Consider the following 20,206-nt stretch of genomic DNA (forward strand, 5'->3'; position numbering starts at 1 on the left):
GTATCTTGGGCCAAAACAATCAAGTGACTTTTTATTGATTCTTGCTGTGTCAAATTAGGTCCAAGTGAGCCCAAGGCCACTCACACCAACCAAGTAATATAGGCAATGCTTTTGAAAGATGGAGCGCTCTAAAATTGTAAAAATGATTTAGCAGTGACGCAGACCTTGCAAACTTTGTACTTGCAGGTATCAGTAGGTGGCAAATTGGGGATAGGAGGGGTATCGCCACCCCACAGCTAACCCGACAACATAATAACAACAGCAACATACAGTAAAACTCCAAAAATAGCATAAAGGTCACCAATTCCTGATGTTTACAGATCCTACTTTTAAGCTGCCTCTGATTTCATTTGAGATACATGAATGTGAGTGGCATTTTAAATATGATAAGCTTTGTTGTTTCATGTATTTGATCAGCTAGCAAGTTATTAGCTTTATTGATTTTTGCAACTGCCAAAATGCCATCACAGATTCAGGGCTTTGGGGGGAAAAAAGCTAGTGGCTAAATGTGATTGATACAAGACCATCACACCTTAAGAGAGATTTTGACCAACTGTTTTGAGCAATCCAATCAGACGAATAACCGCAAGTAGCCAGCCTAAATCTCTCAAGCTCAACTCAGTTCACTGCAAAATATTATTCCAATAATCAATTGAACCCAGCAGCTGGAAATTGGACCAATAAACAAACTATGAGAAAGGCTTAGATGACGATGACCAGTGAGCAGTGCAGAAACTGCTGATTTCCAAATATAGCACTGCTCACTGGTCATCATCATCTAAACCCTCCCTATAGTTTGCTGATTGAGGCCGCCCTTAACCCAACAAGTTCCTGTTGAATCCTGCCAGACCACAATGAGTGAAGCAAAATTTGTGGACTGGCTGTGTGCAACTTTCAGACTAATAGAACAACTTAAATTTACTGCAAGAAGAGAAAGCATAATCAAACTTCAAAAAAAGGCAAGGACATCACTTGTCAGCAAAAAACAAACAAACAAAAAAACAAAACACGGCCTTTCCTATCAGCACACTAACCATTTATTGTAACCTGTGGTGGGGACTAAAGAGTTGATGTGGGCCTGTTTACAGTGTGAACTATAAAAGATAATATAATTACATAGCATCTCTAGCAATAAAAAAAGCAATTTGAAAATCTGAGGTTTCAAAGTAAGAGTGGTGCTCTTGACACACATTAGGTCAGAGCACTTTCCCATCCCTAGAGCTCCCATTACACTCACTGTCAGCATCACAGTGACAGGCACAGCAAGACCTGCTGGCAGTAGCACCCAAGAGGAAAGGGCCAAGGAGAGGTCAGCAGCGATGCCACAGAGGAAGGGTATCGTAACAAGGCAGTCTCTACAGATCTCTGAACAGTGAGTCAGTCTTTCTATGGTAAGTTGTATCTGTGTAGTCAGTTTACTGCCCCAACTCCCCTATTCACTTACAGTGATCCAAAAAAACTGAAAAAAAGCAAGGTAAAGGAAATGTGAATTTAAAGCATTACCTTTATAAAGTTGTTCAGGTGGCCCAGTTTTCGCATATTACTGACTCCATGGGGTTTGGCCACATTTTGTAGTATTTCTCGGAAGTTGTCAGATGGCTCTGCACAAGAAAAAAAGAAAAAAGAAACACATTGTAACTAAGACATATTCAGCTATATTGCCATAATATCAATCAGTCAGTGAACCATAACTGATGTGTTTCAGGAAGGAAGCTGGTTAAGCCGGTTAAACAAATAACAATAACCTTAAGGTTTTGGTTTTTTAGTACTTCTACATTTTTAATCGCCATTTTTTATCTAAGTATCTTATCTGTGTTTCCTGGCACCTAGGATGTATGGTTTGTGTCTTTGCTGGGCTATATTGTAAATGAGGTCTCTACCTCAATATATTTCCGAGTCTAAATAAAGGTTGAATGAATAACGTGTACAGTAAAAACAAGGTCTGGACAGTAATGTTTATCAAAGCTGAAAGGAGGAAGTGTTTTACCGTTTTACATGCCTCTCAAAGTAATATGTAATTCCCGTGATGTCAAATGCTCTCGATTATGGCGGCAGAGATGGATTTTAAGAGAGTAAAGCAAGAACCTTACCAAGAATTAGCCTTTTTATTTCTACATTTAAAATAAATTCCACAACAGAGATGGCAACAAAACAAGTGAATGCTGTGGGAAACATTACAATAGCTTCAAGGATTTCATATGCTAATTTCTCCTCATTAAAAAAAAGAATCTCCCAATCATTGTGGATAAGCAGAGCTTAGTGTCAAAAGTGATACCTAGCATAGAATTAAATGAAATGAGAAGTCATTAAAAAGTATTACTATGATGCATATACCAAATTTAAAGAGATAAAACTAGCACTGTATTGGAAATTTCCAGCCGTAGCCATAGCTATTTATTTATAGGACCTTGAGGTCTGTTAACAGATCTGGGAAATGATGGAACTGTGGCTTTTCGACAATCTGTAGCAAATGAGTGTTCGGGCTTGGTTTGGGTTGTGTCTCAGAGAGAGAGAGAGAGAGAGAGAGAGAGAGAGAGAGAGAGAGAGAGAGAGAGAGAGAGACAGAGAGACAGAGAGAGAGAGACAGAGAGACAGAGCGAGACAGACAGACAGACAGAGCAAGAGACAGACAGACAGACAGACAGACAGAGGCAGACAGACAGACAATGGCAAACATGATTTTTATTTTTGTAATTTGAATGAGTAAAAATTAACTACAGACTGGGTACGCAGTCGGGGGAGCAGATTTAGCAGATGTGGGGCTCAGTTCAGGTAGGGTTTAACCACCTCAAGCACAGAGAGGTCTCAATTCCGACTGTTTTCAATTGAGGACTGGACCGTCCTGATGTAATGTATGTAAACCTATGGCCAATCATTGCTACGAATCGTGAATTTTGAACTACAATGTCCTTCGAACGATTTCTGAAAATCGTGAGTAAACAAAGCCTTGTCCCTCATTCCAGCAGCTGCTGCAAAGACGTTTGTAGGAATCATCCTATCTCTCATTAACCGATATGCACCCATATCGCTGGCTGTGATGGAGCAAATACTCCCGGATTGTGCAGCTACATGTCACTGTTATTTAAGGGAAACCAAAAGACAGCATAGCGCACACCAACCATCTTGACGTTATTCGGCTAATAGGCGTACAACATTATGTCTTATATAACCTGCAGTGACCATCGTGCAACTACAGCATCTATGACAGGTTGGCTAAATAACAGGCTATCGTGCCCTCTCGCCAAAGAAAACAACAGAGCGTCATCACGGCTGGTTAGCTGTGGCAACTAGCTAACGCTAACTTAGCTAACCACCGCAGTTAGTTAGCTTGCTAAAGCCTGGTATTATGAGATCACACGCGATGTTATTGAAAAGAACACTGAATGCATTTGGCAAGGCGCAATGACAACAGCCCCACCAGCGCACCGGCTAGGCGGATTTTCACTTCCCAGGGCCACTATTAGTAGAAATGATACTCATCCATTTTGAACAATAATCGCTTTCACTCTGATGTGATGAAGCGTCTGCTTACCTCTGGTCAGATCGAGCGGTACGTTCTCCTCCCCGCTGTCATTCCGACCTGTGAAAAAAGACACCACGGCGCAAAGCACCGACATCACCATGCGCCCTAAAACAACGGCTTTAACAACAACACAATAATTCAGATAACATCGACGCGAGTTTTTCATGCTTGCCTCGCATCCGAAGACTTCGGATAGGACGGCCGCGGAAGCTGGCCGCCATGTTTCCAGGAACATACACAACACCGGAAACTTCGTATCTTCTCGCGACAAAACGGGCATTGTCGCTGCAGCCGGCGTCTCAACGTAAAGATGCGGGCTCGCGACTGGAGGGGCCGAGCCGCCATCCCGTCCGCTCTACATGCATACATACATGCATACATACATACATGCATACATGCATGCATGTTATTTAGGAGTGTTGACCACTCTCTGCCCTTGCCAGGGTCGCCCCCTGACCCAATTCAGTCTCCATTAGGGAAAGTTTGTTTTTCTTTTAATAGAGATGTGGACTCCAGAATAAGGGCTTTGTTTCAGCACAGCGTGGTTTTCTAGTCCCGCAGCAGCATTTTATTGGAGCAACTTTGCTCGTGTGCTTGACTGGGGAAAAACAGGGTTGGTCCTCACCGCAAAGTTCCTTCTAACAAATAAGGTAAAGGAAGTTCAATCTAAGCTGATCCCTAGATGCTATCCGGTAAAGCATGTCTTACAAAAGTCAGAGAGTGGCATAGGTTGCTTTTTTTCTCTGACTCACATCCTGAAACTTGCTCCCATTTATTTTGGCCTTGAAATTGTGCATAATGTTCTGCGGCCTGTGGGAAGATGTTAATAATTATATAGTTGACAACATTTTCTCAGATTTTGCTTTTTACTCTAGAAATGTATTTGGCTGCAACGGTAATGCATTTTCCACATTATTCTAATTGTACTTCTCGCCAAATTCCGCATCGTTCACAAATGTAAATTCACAAACACACAATAAACTCGATTCTTTGTGTTTATGAAAGAAATGTAGCAATATGTGTGTAAACGATTTCCTCCTCACAAAACAAAAAAAGCTATCAAATCATGAATGATTGCAATATGTTTAATGATTTTAATTCATTTATTTGTTAGATTTGTTTCATTTTGGGGTTTTTTCTGTTTGACACTACTTTTCTTTTTGTTTTCTCAATGATTCATCTGTATGATTCTGATGTTTTGTTTTCTTTTGATACTATGTATTGTGTTTGAAATAAAGTTAATTTAAAAAAAACATTTGAAGGGGTCAAGGCCATGAGAAGAGAGGACATGTAAAGGTGACTTGCCGGGGACAGTTCAGAAAAACAGGGACAGGACAGCTATGAGTCAGTTTCAATGCATATAATTAGGGAAAAAAATTGGCCACATTAGATTTTTTTCTAACTGGTGATCACCTTTATTGGTCTTTTACAAGAATAATTCTGCTGACAACACTTTATTTTAACTTTTCTGCTTGTTTCAGATGCAAGGTGCTCAATAAGAAAAGATGGTAACACTATGGGGAACATATTCTAAGTAAAAAAAACTTAATTACTAGTGAATTAGTAATGATCAAGATGTCACTTTAGTATGGGGAACATATTCTAAGTAACAAAAACTTAATTTAGAGTAATTTAACACTATTAACACTTGTACTTCTGTGTTTTGTTATGTAAGAACAGACCATATTCATTACGTGTTAGTAAGGGAGAATAACTCTTCTTGTGGTACTACCACCTTATTAAGTCCATACTAAGCAAAGCATATTGAGATGGTACTACTGATAAGCAATAATTCTGAGGTTATAGAGGGAAAACTCATAGTTAATGGCTTACTGGTTGTATAATAAGGCCATGCAGAATACGGCATTAATAAGTGCTTAATAAAGACCAATGAAGAGCCAATATGTTGCTAATTTGCATGCTAATACGCACCTAATTAATGGTGTATATGTTCCCCATACTAAAGTGTTACCGAAAAGATTATTCATTATTTTTATTGTCATTATTACTATTATTTCCTGATTCTGCATTGAGTCATGAGGTCAATGAGTTATGACCTCTGAACTCCTCTTTGAATTGGAATTACTGTCAAATTTCAACTTACTTATTACTGTGCTGTGTTAGTGTTTTTTATTTTATAATTCAGGCGTGTTTCTAATACAACGAAGAATACATGCGAGAATGAGTGCGGTTTCACAGAATGGAGAAATTGTACAGGTGTAGTGGAAAAAAGTCTCAATAAAGTTGAAGTCTGACATGCGTCTGCAGAAAACGTGTGGTCATAAAGCCCAGTGAGCCTCTGGAGAGAAAGGGAAGGGAGTGGGTACGTGTGATAAGGATCAGAATCAGAATCGCTTTATTTGCTTAATGTGCAATACACAGGAATTTGACTTGGTGATACAGCGTAGTGAGACAAAAGAAAAAAAAGCAGAATAAGAATTAAGTAAAAGTGAGAGTAGAATGAGAAACACAATAGAATAAAATCACCATACATAAGAATATATGTACAAGTCAAGTCAAGTCAATTTTATTTGTATAGCCCATTGTCACAAATTACAAATTAAGTACAAATATATACACTAATGTATGCTGCATATTGTGCAGTCCTGACATGACGGTTGGGTCCATAATAGGGGTTGTACTGTCCCTACAGGGTTGGGTGGGTGGGTGGGTGGGTGGGTGTGTGTGGGGAGGGTGGTCGGGGGATGAAGTGGGAGCTAAGATGGGTTATTGAGGAGAGTGATGGCCTTAGGGAGACAACTGTTCAAGTGTCTGGTGGTCCTGGTCCTGATGGAGCAAAACCTGCGGCTGGATGGAAGTTTTCTGATGAGGCAGTGAGGTGGTTGTGATGGGTCCGCCACTATCCTATACTGGCCCGCTTCCTGGCTCTGTCATCGTGCAGAGCACTCACAGGCACGTGTTCCTGACCTGTGAGCCGCCTGGCTGTTTGCACGACACGTTCCAGTCTGTGTTTGATGTGGGTAGAGGATGCGGGGGTACCGCACACTGATGGAGGAGGTGAGGACACTCTCCATGGTGGCTCTGTAGAACTGGGTGTGAACTTTCCAGGAGATGATCATCTTCCGGAGCAGTCTGAGGAAGAATATCCTCTGGCGAGCTCGCTTGATGACATCAGTTGAGTGTGTCTCCCATTCCAGGTCGCTGGTGATGGGAGTACACAACTATCATATGAATAACAAAGTCTCACTCATCACTACTTGACCTTTGCAAATTCACTTTTTTTACCCCCCCCCCTTTTTCCCTCCCCAATTGTATCCAGCCAATTACCCCACTCTTCCGAGCCGTCCCAGTTGCTGCTCCACCCCCTCTGCCAATCCAGGGAGGGCTGCAGACTACCACATGCCTCCCCCGATACATGTGGAGTCGCCAGCCGCTTCTTTTCACCTGACAGTGAGGAGTTTCGCCACGGGGGACGTAACGCATGGGAGGTCCTTCCCCCTTTTTTCCCCCCACTACGACGCCGACCAAGCTGGAGGTAACACAGGGATTCGAACCGGCGATCCCCGTGTTGGTAGGCAACGGAATAGATCGCTACATTTGCCCGTAACTGAATTAGAGAGGAAGTATGATCAGTTAGATCAGTTATACAATCAAAAGCTATTCCCTGTCTCTTTAAATACGGCAAACAGAGGGAGTGACGACAGATATAAGCGTGAACAGCTGGGATGATGATTATATAGGGCACTTATTAAAGTTACAGTCCTGGAGTTGTTTTGTTGCTGACACCTATGCACACCATGGCAATTGCAGTGGTGTTTGAGGCCTAGAAATCCCAAAGGAAAAACCCCATTTGAAATGAAACGGTCAGTAGTGTTGTTGTGTCAACACCTTCCCCAGGGCTGAACTAAAAAAGTGTTGTTGACCCAGGGTTTTAGCTGTTGATGTTGTAGCGTGTGTTGGTAAAGGTCGTCCGTGAGTTTCATCTGCCATATCGGCTTGTTAGCCACGACATCACTTTTTCTGCAAACATGCTGCTATACTACTACCTGCCTGATTTATGTTCATTTATTTATTTATTTTGCATTTGGCTGCCGTATTGAAGGCAGTTATTTTCCCAAGAAAGTCCAACATGACAGCAACCATTAAAATGAGCAATTACAAAGCATTTAGGATTTGCATAATCATGGTCAACAAGGGCGATGTGCAGAACTGTAGCAACTACAGAGGTATAAAGTTGATCAGCCACAGCATGAAGTCATGGGAAAGAGTAATAGAAACTAGGTTAAGAGGAGAGGTGACGATTAGCGAGCAGCAGTATGGTTTCATGCCACGAAAGAGCACTACAGATGTGATGTTTGCTTTGAGAATGTTGATTGAGAAGTATAGAGAAGGTCAGAAGGAGTTACATTGTGTCTTTGTAGATTTAGAGAAAGCATATGACAGGGTGCCGAGAGAGGTGTGGTATTGTATGAGGAAGTCGGGAGTGGCAGAGAAGTATGTAGGAGTGGTGCAGGATAAGTATGAGGGAAGTGTGACAGTGGTGAGGTGCGTGGTTGGAATGACAGATGGGTTCAAGGTGGAGGTGGGAATACATCAAGGATCGGCTCTGAGCCCTTTCTTCTTTGCAATGGTGATGGACAGGTTGACGAATTAGATCAGGCAGGAATCTCCATGGACGATGATGTTCGTGGATGACATTGTGATCTGTAGCGAGAGTAGGCTGCAGGTTGAGGAGAGCCTGGGGAGTTGGAGGTATGCACTGGAGAGAAGAGGAATGAAAGTCAGTAGGAGCAAGACGGAATACCTATGTATGAATGAGAGGGAGGACAGTGGAATGGTGAGGATGCAAGGAGTGGAGGTGACGAAGGCGTATAAGTTTAAATACTTGGGGTCAACTGTCCAAAGTAACGGGGAGTGCAGTAGAGAGGTGAAGAAGAGAGTGCAGGCAGGGTGGAGTGGGTGGAGAAGAGTGTCAGGAGTGATTTGCGACAGAAGGGTACCAGCAAGAGTTAAAGGGAAGGTTTACAAGATGGTTGTGAGACCAGCTATGTTATATGGTTTGGAGAAAGTGGCACTGACGAAAAGACAGGAGGAAATAAGTTGTATCCTCAGATGGCATCTTTACAGTTTAAGATAAGAATGAGAGCAACACATACAATGTGATCACTAAACAAATAAGAACATATAAGGTATATACGGACCTTTTGTGTCATATGATGGATTAGACAGATTATCACGGAGCAGAGGTTCAGCGGTGCTTCTATTTCAAAGGCCACAAAACGATGATATTCTGCCCTAAAACGGGTGCAAGATAATGTCTTGTCGGGGGCATACGGGTAGCGGAGCGGTCTATTCTGTTTCCTAGCAACACGGGGATCGCTGGTTCGAATCCCCGTGTTACCTCCGGCTTGGACGGGCGTCCCTACAGACACAATTGGCCGTGTCTGCGGGTTGGAACTGGGAAGCCGGACGTGGGTATGTGTCCTGGTCGCTGTGTTAGCGCCTCCTCTGGTCGGTCGGGGCGCCTGTTCGGGGGGGAGGGGGAACTGGGGGGAATAGCGTGAGCCTCCCACGCGCTACATCTCCCTGGTAAAACTCCTCACTGTCAGGGGAAAAGAAGCGGCTGGCCACTCCACATGTATCGGAGGAGACATGTGGTACTAGCAGCCCTCCCCGGATCCGCATAGGGGGTGGAGTAGCGACCGGGAAAGCTCGAAAGAGAGGGATAATTGGCCGGATGAGAAAAACAGGGGAAAAAAATGCAGGCTCTTCCCCAAACTCTGTCTTAAAGTCACATAAGATTAAACATTATCATGTAATTATAAGTATCACCCATATCTCTATGCATAGCATTAAGAACATCCATAAGACATTATCAGCCAGACGTAGACACTACTTTGACTACATCCTACATTTATTTCTGTGTGTGTGTGTATGTGTGTGTGAGAGAAAGAATGTCCATTCATCCATTATCCAAGCCACTTATCCTGCTCACAGGGTCACAGGGATGTTGGAGCCTATCCCAGCAGCCATTGGGCGGCAGGCAGCGAGACACCCTGGACAGGCTGCCAGGCCATCACAGGGCCTGCCCCCCCACACACAATTTAGTAAGGCCGATTAACCTGACCTACATGTCTTTGGACTGTGGGAGGAAACCGGAGCCCCCGGAGGAAACCCACGCAGACACAGGGAGAACATGCAAACTCCACACAGAGGACGACCCAGGATGACCCCCAAGGTTGGACAAGCCCGGGGCTCGAACCCAGGACCTTCTTGCTGTGAGGCGACCGCGCTAACCTCTGCGCCACCGTGCCGCCCCTGAGAGAGATGTCATGAAAAATAAATTGATTTACAAACAAAATCAAAGGATTTTACTTCCTGGTTAACTGCCAACAATTTAGTGACAGTCGGTTTGACAATAGCATCAATCACTTGTCTTGGCTGTGGCTGATCATCTCTGTTCCCCACTATATGACTGGGAAAGGTGGTGTCAAGCCTACCGTGTTTGATACGGAAATATCATGCAGCACTTGAATATATTCAAACTTCAGTAAGGACAGCTGTTGAACCATCTTAGGGGAACAAAAACAAAACAAAACATAAGAACATTATCACGGTGGGCATATAGATACAGTATATCCAAGTGTCAATATCAAAATGGAGTCATTCAGTCATACAGGAAGCCCTAATATCAGATTTTGTCCAACACACACACACACATGCACACACCCTCCCCAAAGAAATGATGGGGTTATTTCTTATTTTGATAAACTGTGTGGTAGAAGAGAGACCACAGTTACTGTGGACACCTTATTTATATATTAAATTTATTCTCCCCAACATGGTACAGCCAATACATCCACCGGTCTCACACTTTGACCCTTGACCCCGCAGAAAAAGTTGGCTAGAATAAGACCTGGAAATGTTAAACGGCGTTTTGTAAGATGAACTGGATGTATGAAAAAGTTGTAGCGACCTCTATGACCTTTCCTCCAGCTTCAGCAGCACATTTTGTTGCCGCCTACCTACCTGGCAGGCATCATCAGCATCCTCATAAACCTCTGGCTCTGCCCCAGACCGGTTAGACAAAAGCCCTGGCTGTCATCTGTTATTTTAAACCACCGTTGTCTGGGTCAGCAGACGTGGTTCTCACACAGCCGTCTAAAATAGCATCTAAAGTACATTATATAACTCCAAACACAAGCACGGAGACATTCCGCGTCTAAATGAAACGCCTTTGTTAAGCCGGCTCCGTTCTCCGTACGAGCTAATCAGATGCCTCTGTGAGACGTAAGCGACACGCTTTCATCGGCGAGGGTGGCACTCCTGCAGCTTCATAAGATATTTCTGGAAAAGGGCATGTTTTTCAGATTATATTGGGAAAATAGCGTTAAACAAAGAACCCTTTCTCATCACCGCTTGGATGTTTTATCATTTGTATCGCAGTAGCACTCTTTCTTTATATATTCTTGTGTCTTTATTTACACATATATATATATTAAAAAAAGATACAATATCCATCCATCCATCCATCCATTGTCTGAGCCTCTTATCCTGCTCTCAGGGTCGCGGGGATGCTGGAGCCTATCCCAGCAGTCACTGGGCGGCAGGCGGGGAGACATGCTGGACAGGCCGCCAGGCCATCACAGGGCACACACACGCACACGCAAACGCACACCTAGGGACACTTTAGTATGGCTGATTCACCTGACCTACATGTCTTTGGACTGTGGGAGGAAACCCACGCAGCCACGAGGAGAACATGCAAACGCCACACAGACGACGACCCGGGATGACCCACTCAAGGTTGGACCACCCCGGGGTTCGAACCCAGGACCTTCTTGCTGTGAGGTGACCGCGCTAACCACTGCGCCACCGTGCCGCCTAAGATACGCTATATAATTGGAAAGAGAGTGTGAAGGAGAATTCCCTAAAAAGCCTAAAGGGGCTTGAAAAGTGGCATCCTCCAGGCAGCATACTACAGGAAACAATCACAGCAGTGCCATATGCACACGTTGTATGTGTCTATCAATAATTTTAGACATAGCAAGAGACGGAGACACAGTTCAGCACAGCACAGCACCGACAACATATTGTATACATATTGTTACATATTATAAGTTTCATAAATGTTTAACTGCCTGTTTGCTGTGTAAGATGGAAAAAGACAGATAAAGTGAGCATTACTGACACATTTACCTGCACATCCACACAGTACAAAATGCATGTGTACGGTTTCTTGTGAGGGAACTTTGTCCATATCATGCTACTACATGACAAATACTTCATCGGATGACGGAGTAGTTATGGATGGAGTCTCTTGCTGCTACGGAGGCAGGCCTGTCTTTCCTCCTACTCTGCATTGTTTAATTGGACTGGATTCATATATTATAAGAATCCCCCCCCTCCCTTCCTCTCCTCTCCTTTTCTCCCCAGTTGTACTTGGCCAATTACCCCACTCTTCCGAGCCGTCCCGGTCGCTGCTCCACCCCCCTCTGCCGATCCGGGGAGGGCTGCAGACTACCACATGCCTCCTCCGATACATGTGGAGTTAGTTGCCAGCTGCTTTTCACCTGACAGTGAGGAGTTTTGCCAGGGGGACGTAGCCCGTGGGAGGATCACGCTATTCCCTCCAGTTGCCCCTCCCACCCGAACAGGCACCTCAACCGACTGGAGGAGGCACTAATGCAGCGACCAGGACACATACCCACATCCGGCTTCCCACCCGCAGACATGGCCAATTGTGTCTGTAGGGACGCCCGACCAAGCCGGAGGTAATATGAGGATTCGAACCGGCGATCCCCGTGTTGGCAGGCAACGGAATAAAACGCCTGGCCACCCGGACGCCCGGCAAATACACTTTTGATTAAGAGGTCTGCTTTCGATCTGGTGTCCAACTCCCTACGATGTACACCACTATATAAAGCTATGGACAAATATCGGTTAACAAAAGGCACATATTTATTATTCACTTACACATAGTATCCAAAATAAGTACAACTCATACGTTCACAGGAACTTGACAACCTTTTAAACAGTTGTCTTCCTCTTAAGTCTCTCTCCAAAACAGAGGCACTTCACGTGATTTTGATCGCTGATATCAGATTGTCGATGTCCTGTATAGCTTTGGATGTTTTCTGGAGGGCTTCGGTGACACAGCTGTCACTCAAAGGATCAGTAACGGGCTCCTGTTGTGCAGAACTGCATCCTAGCTTTGGAGCATTTTCCTCCTTCCTAAGCAGACTCTTGCCGTCCAGCAGAACTGGATAAAGCATGTTAAGGAATACGTTCTCTCAGAAAGATTACCTACTGTAGTTGATCATTAGTCACCCGAGCGCCAGTTGGTATAGTGCTTTAAACGTGGCGAAAAAGTGGAACATTCAGTATCTGTGTCAACAGTCCAGTGTACTGTCCATAATAGTTTAGAAGTTCAAGGATACGACTGAATTGTCTTATCTTCTCCAGCTCTGCAGCAACAACGTTCGGCCTGGAACGAGAGAGAAAGTCAGCCAATATCACGAGTGTTAGATAAAAGATGTTCATCCACAGTTCGAATTCAAAATGAACAAAAAGTGACCACTGGTCAGTAAATGATAACTCACGAGATGTGTACCGTCTGTGTCACCATATTTTGATGGTCTTTAAGTGCTGAATCTGGTACTTGCTCTTCACAGGTGACTGACTCAGAGAAAAGGATGCCCTGTTCCAAGAAAGAAATTGTTCAAAAACTCCTACTTTATGTGAACAGATATAACCTTTAACAAGTGTGTGGACTGATTTTTTTTTTAACCTGTTCCAAACAGCTGGGTGTAACGGGCAGCTTTAATGAATGCCTGGCATTGTTGTAACAAGTAAGGAGCCTGTAAAACAATTATAATATAACAATCACCAAAATGAAGGTGCACCACTATTAAAGTCTTCAAAGAGTGTTATCACGTCTACCTGCTTGCACGACTCAGGACAGAACCCACAGACATGACCTGCCCGGGTACATCAGGTGGAAGGCTTTTCAGATGGTATGTGACCTCTTTCACCTGCGAGACAGTTCACCTTACACACATCATCAAACTTATTCCAATACCAATATCTAGCGTTTCCTATGTTAGCCTTTTGTCAGAATAGCCATCTCCAAAGTGCGGTAACAGGAAAAGACTTAAAAAAACAGACGAGTCTATATGCCATACAGTATACAGCAGGCTTAAGCTTACCTCCCCTAAACGGGGCTCATTTCTGTGGTGGGTGAAATAACTGTTCAGGGTACCATTTGACCGAATGACAGATCCATCTCCTGGGGACACCTCTACGACTGGCATGGCTCCATTGAGTATCCTACACAAGAGAGAGACAGACACATGCATACAAATACACAGATGCACACGCTTACACAGCATAGCTGCATGCTTTATGTATTGCTTCAAAGAGATGTAGTTTCAGTCATGAGGGTATCTTGCACAAACTTGAACGTAGGACAATATTTAATTTAAAAATGTAATTTAATTCCATTACTTCAAGTTTATTCTTTTACTAATTTTAGGATTAATTTACCTGACCTTGACCAAGCATATGTATGCTAATAGGTATCACTTAAATCGCTTTTACATTGTGTTATCTGAAATGCATATGATATCAAATCTATAGTAAAGGATAAGGTCATATAGCACTTGACAAATAAGAGCCATTAGCTTCAGAAAATCTTATTCAGCTGCCAACCTGTAAATGACTCCATCGCACCACATCACTTTTACCAGCTCTCTTGGAAGGTCTTGGTCTATATATTGTTCACCTTGGACCAGGGGGGTCACTGTCCTCCACCTTACACAGGAACAGATTCAACTGTTAAGTATTACATAAGTAAATCACTTCTGAATTTGAGTATCATTTGTGCTCAATTTATGACAATCGGTCATTCAGTGAACCTGTGGCGGTGAGGGGAGGTACATGTGAGAGGCAGCGCTTCGGGAAGACGAGACCTTCTTTCTTCACTGGATACCTCTGTTGTGTTTATCCCCCCATATGCATGACTAGGGTCTCTGGCTCCCTCTGCCTCGGTATCTCCAGGAGGCTTGGAGTGACGAATGGTCCAGTGGTGACGAGCCAGGGAGAGAGGATAAAGCCACATAGGGTCCACACAGGAGCACGAGTGATGCTGAACTACAATGGTGGACTGGTAGATTAAGTCGAACAATAATAAAGAAAAAGGAGGAAACAGGACTATTATGTGAACATTGTGACATAATACAATAGACACAAGATATATACCATGAGATACAAATAAGAAATATACATACGAGATATACTTTGGACTGGGCAGTGCTGGGGTTGTTATTTTGAGGAGAGCAAGATTGTGATCTGCTCAGGCCTCTCCTTCCTTTTCCTCTTACCACAGTCTGTTTACGTTCATCATCAGTTGTTTGCGGGCAGCCAGCCACGCTTCTTTGACGGGTTGCATTGCTCAACTGTTCACCAGTATCTCCGCTCAGACTATGTGCTCTTTGGTACCTATTCTGAGCTTGACTAAGGTCGCAGTTGAACTCTACCAAGAACTCTGCCCCAGAGGATGACAGCAATAGAGCGGCTTTTCCCTTTACTGACCTAATGATGGTCTCACCACTGGGCCCGAGTTCAGCATCAGAGGATGATAATTTGGGCCACTCCACCTGTGAGTCATTACTGTAAAAAGGCTGCAAGGGGACAAAAGATTTGATGGTGAAATAGTGGTGGTGGTGGTGGTGGGGTTATTTTGGCACAGCAAACACTGATATAACCAATACAACGTAGTCTAGGCATAATAGACCCTGTTACCTTTTTATGATCAGCAGCGATAATTTCCTCAGGCAGGTATGGGCGAGTGGCATACTTATTTCTGAATATCAGTGCATCCACCATCAATTCCTACAAAATCAAATCATCACCATAAACAGGTGTCTTATCAAGCAGTAGCTGAAGCAGGCAAGTCCTCTTTGTCTAACAAACCAATTTTTTTTCAGTCATGTTTTTCTTACAGTGTAGCCCAATAATGTGTCATGGAGGGCCGTGTCTATGCAGGTATGCAAGTTTTCATTCCAACCCAACACTACACCACCTGATTTTCCCATAACACACCTTCACTCAAAGAGGGGAGGACTAAACAGTGAAACCAACTGGTGTGGCGTTGGACTGGAATGAACACCTTCATACACACGACTCTCCATGGCACATGATGGGGCCCCAATATTCTACCATTTCACTCATCCAATGCAAACTACAGCTTTCAAGACAGCGCACTTTTTGCATCGGTGTGTGTGTGTGTGTGCATACACACATACACTTGCTCTATGTCGCAGGTCTGTGCCTCAGAAACAAATACGAAAACAACCATCACCTATGATGCAACGCGGCCAAATGAAAAGGAAAAGCTTTGTTATAGCGCCACCGCGTTTGGAAGGTCATTTTGGGAATAGCACGGCTGGACCTCATAATGAATAGTGATAGTGATAACGAGCAAGTGATGACTTACCGCCATTAAACTCACGAGTTTTTAATTCAAGAATGCATGTGCTACATAATTTAGTGCTGTAGGAAAGAATATAAAAAAGGACACGACGAAACTGTGGAGAAAATGAATTGATAATTCATATTTTAAAGACCGCCCCCCTCCAAAAATCAAAAACCATCTAGTTCGCACCCCGGACTCCTACCAAGCGTTATTGCGCATGCGTACGTCGGGGTCGGGAATATGGTCACAATACATTTTCGGTAATGTAGAACATTTAAACAAGGTAGAACAAATCGTTATAATACCCTTTTTCCCCCCTTCATTTATTCGTGCTTAGCGTTAGTACCTTGTAGGCGCTGACGGTGAATCTTGTCCTCTGTCGAACTCTCTCACAGGGCTGGAGAGGATGTGCGGAGGGGTCAGGGGGTTTCACCAGCACAAACTCGGACCCGCAAGGCGACAGAAATAACCGGGATCCATCTCCGTAACGTACATCCACCGACTCGTCCTCGTACATGATCATTAAACCGACATTAGCGTAGGCTGCCATATTAGAGCTCCAGAACGTTTGGACCTCGTTGCAGTTAACTTTGCGAATGTTTTGGAAAACATCAAAACCTTAGTGGGACCAGAGGCGCCCGATCGACGTCATCAACAGGAGACAACATCAGTTTACGGGTGGGGAACGCGACTCCGAGCAATATTGCGCTAAAAGGTGCGTTTAATCTCTATGTACTTCCTGATATACTGTGTAGAAATGTTTACATACTGTTCTCTTTGGCACTTTGGGTATATCTATGTATTTTTTGGATGGAATGTATATTTGCCATGTTTGTTTTATAATGAACTTTCTTCAGGAACCTGTACATGAATGTGAACAATGTTCAATAAAAATATTGTAAAAAATAAATAAATAAAAGGTGCGTTTAAATTTATTCACGGCTGGAACCGAAAACGATCGAAAATAGCCGACTGCAGTCTGAGGCGTGAAAGTCTTCTGCTCCGTTGCCGGCTTCGTCTTCTTCGTTAGTGTTGTTTTACGGTGGCTGGCAAACATCGACAGGGTGCCTTACTTACCGCCACCCACTGCTCTGCAGCATGAACTGAGGCGACAGACCACTTGAAACAAAAACAAACAAACAAACAAAGAAACAAACAACACAAATTCTATTTATTGGCCCTGTTGATCTTAAGCACTGTAATAAAACAAACCTGATACTCCTGTTTACTGATGATTTATTCAGAATCTTGGTTACATCAATTTCTTCCCCAATCTCTTGTAGCCTGTTCTTCTTATTTATCCATCACAATCATATTTTCTTCCATTTTTAATGAAATGATTTACAGTGTCCTCATTACCACAACTATCACACCTACAAGATTCATATTTATGAATGAGAAATAAAGTGCTATTTAGTCCTGTGTCAATAAGTCAAGCCCTCTATGGCTGGCATTAAACATAGGCATGGATGCACATCAATAGACGTAATGCATGTTTTAGTATAATTTTGAAGAGAAAAAATATATATATATACGTGTGTGTTACATCTATTACAAATAAAATTAAAACATGACAATATCTTTCAATATAACATTAGAATTATATGATATATGCCACATATACGATAAGCCTTGGTCAACTGGAGAAAGCAACATACGACAGGGGCATAGATGTACACACTCTTTAGTCAAAGACAGATTATATACAGTTTTGTGATATGTCAGTGATCGAAGAATGAGTTTTGAACCCCCACACAAGAGGGCAAATAAAAGACTGTCAAGATGGGTGTGTGTGTGTGTGGGTAGATATGGGTTACGGTTGTTATGAGGTCTGACAGTGTGTGATAACTTATTAAATAATCCAACACCAAGAGATTCACAGCATGCTCAATTGATAAGTTTCTTTCTCAGGGAAACACTTTTTGGAAAATAACAGGAAAAATTGGAAACTTTGTAGTTATAAAAGAAAATGGTATACAGGTATGAAATGGACAGCTATGTAAATGTGTGCAATGATGAGTATGAAGCCAGGTATCGCTGAAACATGCACACTCAGTCAGCTTTTTCTGGACACTTAAAGGCTGAAAAATGTCTCAGCTCTTTGAATTAAGAGGTGACTTACGAAGCGGTTATGTGCTTATAATCTTGCTGACATACAAGACATTTGGACAGAATGTTGCCATCCAATAAGCAAACAAAAATAACTTTGGACACAGTTTTGTATAATTTTTCTGAGAGTGACATTTAAACAACCAAGTTTTAGCACAATGAATGTTTTATGATTATGATGAATTGTTGATTCAGGCAGGGAAAAAACCCTACCATATGAGTATAATATGACATCTTCAAGACTGCATATTCACACCCACATTATCACAAAAACATATTTTCCACTGTTTACTTCTGAGGAACTAGGACATCCATGGTATATGATTTTCAGTATAGAGTGCCTCTTGAATCTAGTGCAGGGGAAGGTTTTTTCTACGACACCCACCCATTAGCATATCACCATTAAGGGAACAAGACTGGCCAATCCATTACATGATACATGATGATATGATTATGAGTAGCATTGATATCATTCTTTTGGACGTTAGTCCAAAGAAGGCCTTCTTTAATAACCTCGTGTATGTTGAAGAGCTCCAAGTTGGACAACTGTAGCTGATTATTTTTGTGACGGTCTGCAGCGTGCTCCTGTTTTCTTACTTTGCTACCATGAAATATGTGGTCCATCGAGCTAAGAGCAAAGCCCCAAACAACACCGTGTAGCTGAAAAGCATGAATTTCAGAACTTCCTTGAATGTCCGAAGAAAGCGGATTAACAATGGCTCCATGTCCACAGGCCTGTGCTGCTTCTGGTTGCGATCTGTGTGCTGGGTCAAGGTACCCATATTTCCTCCTCGTCCCATTGTCCTGTGTTCAAATACAAATAACCTATTTGTTCCTATACACCGGACCAACTCACTATATATACTGGCAGTTATTTTATGCATTAACCCAAATGCACATTTTCATAGACTACTATTTTGTTAAATTTTACTTTTTTTTCCCTCAAAAAGTTAATTGAAATTAAAATTGTGTAAAAACTAAAACATCAGGCGTGGGCTCCTCTAAATGGCTGGCCTTTTATATTACAGACTGACACCGAGGCTTTTTATCACGGAACCATTATTAATTATTTATTTGTAAATTGCACAAAATGGGTTCTGTATTGATCCGCTCCCCATTGGTTTACGCCCAGAAATAAAACGTAATAACAGTTGGGTGAAGAAGTTATTGGTATTTATATTTTCCCCTGCAAAGAGCAAGCAGTAATCGCATATTAGATGTCTTAAGCCAAGCTAGGTTTGCATCTTATTTTGAGTCTTTTTGAAGACATCTTTAAAATGCATGCTTGAAGACACCCAGTCACGTTATAAGATATGCCATATCCGTAATTACAACGCGCTATATTAGGGTAAAACTAAAATGAAGAAACAAACAAGTCTTGGCATGTTATCCTACAGCGGTTACTTGTATTATCTGCAGGGAAATTCTTTAATTTGACCTTTGACAGGCAAGTAAAACATTTGGTAAAAGTGATGACAATTTTTTACACGTTGTATGTGTGTCTGTCTAATAATAATAGTTCTCCTCCAAACCATTCAAACCAATATTTACAATTAGTTTATTAAATTGCTGCTTGTAAATAGATTATCTATGCATTTTACAATCTGAAGTTCCAACATATCGGTAAAAAAAAAACCCTCAAGGAATAAATAATCTATAAATGATACATTAAGCCTTTGTCATAATTTTGATAGTGTGGTAAATAAAACAAGCTTACCTTTTGGTTGTTGATGCAGAACAAGACCCGGTAAGTAAATGGGCTTCTGTTCTGTCAGTCCACAAATACAAGTTGGTGTCCGTGCCTTTGCCCGTTTCCAGTCCTTTTGGCAGAGGAGGAGCCAAAAACAATTAAACTGATTACAAGGGTCGGAAACCCTTGGGTTTTTCTTAATGGAAATTTAAGCCATACAGTGCACCTGCTCCTCAAAACAGGAAATTCAGAGAAAGCTTTTAAAGCAAGAATTTTTTTCCTAAGATAACTGGCAAGTGTATTCTCCTTAAGGAGAATTGTTTTCAAGCCTGTTGGTAATTAAAAAAAAAAAATTAAATAAGTCCCCCAATTATACTTAAATATCTGCCTGCTGTCACTGCGTGTTGCTCGGGAGCATCCCTGTTCATAGTGCGAGGTATGGACAAGC

The 20,206-nt window shown here is 42.5% G+C and overlaps 2 protein-coding genes across 2 annotated transcripts in view; both read right to left on the reverse strand.

Moving 5' to 3' along the window:
• The window catches only part of LOC130113743 (rapamycin-insensitive companion of mTOR-like), a 29,417-nt gene extending 25,673 nt beyond the window's left edge, over nucleotides 1–3,744 (reverse strand). The window contains exons 1-3 of the mRNA XM_056281362.1: nucleotides 3,696–3,744; nucleotides 3,533–3,580; nucleotides 1,504–1,601 (exon numbers count right to left, since the gene is read on the reverse strand). Of these exons, the coding sequence (XP_056137337.1) occupies nucleotides 1,504–1,601; nucleotides 3,533–3,580; nucleotides 3,696–3,744 (195 nt within the window). The remainder of the gene's footprint in view (nucleotides 1–1,503; nucleotides 1,602–3,532; nucleotides 3,581–3,695) is intronic.
• An 8,685-nt stretch (nucleotides 3,745–12,429) lies between these two features.
• On the reverse strand, nucleotides 12,430–16,665 carry c1h5orf34 (chromosome 1 C5orf34 homolog). Its single transcript, XM_056282706.1, has 11 exons — nucleotides 16,306–16,665; nucleotides 15,287–15,376; nucleotides 14,773–15,165; nucleotides 14,401–14,648; nucleotides 14,195–14,296; nucleotides 13,693–13,813; nucleotides 13,427–13,518; nucleotides 13,275–13,344; nucleotides 13,087–13,184; nucleotides 12,925–12,971; nucleotides 12,430–12,746 (listed from the first exon to the last, which is right to left on the reverse strand). The coding sequence occupies exons 1-11, from the start codon at nucleotides 16,507–16,509 to the stop codon at nucleotides 12,562–12,564; spliced, it is 1,650 nt and encodes a 549-aa protein (XP_056138681.1). The 5' UTR covers nucleotides 16,510–16,665; the 3' UTR covers nucleotides 12,430–12,561.
• Between the last annotated feature and the right edge of the window lie 3,541 nt (nucleotides 16,666–20,206).

The sequence above is a fragment of the Lampris incognitus genome, chromosome 1, assembly GCF_029633865.1.
Source record: "Lampris incognitus isolate fLamInc1 chromosome 1, fLamInc1.hap2, whole genome shotgun sequence".
Classification (NCBI taxonomy): domain Eukaryota; kingdom Metazoa; phylum Chordata; class Actinopteri; order Lampriformes; family Lampridae; genus Lampris; species Lampris incognitus.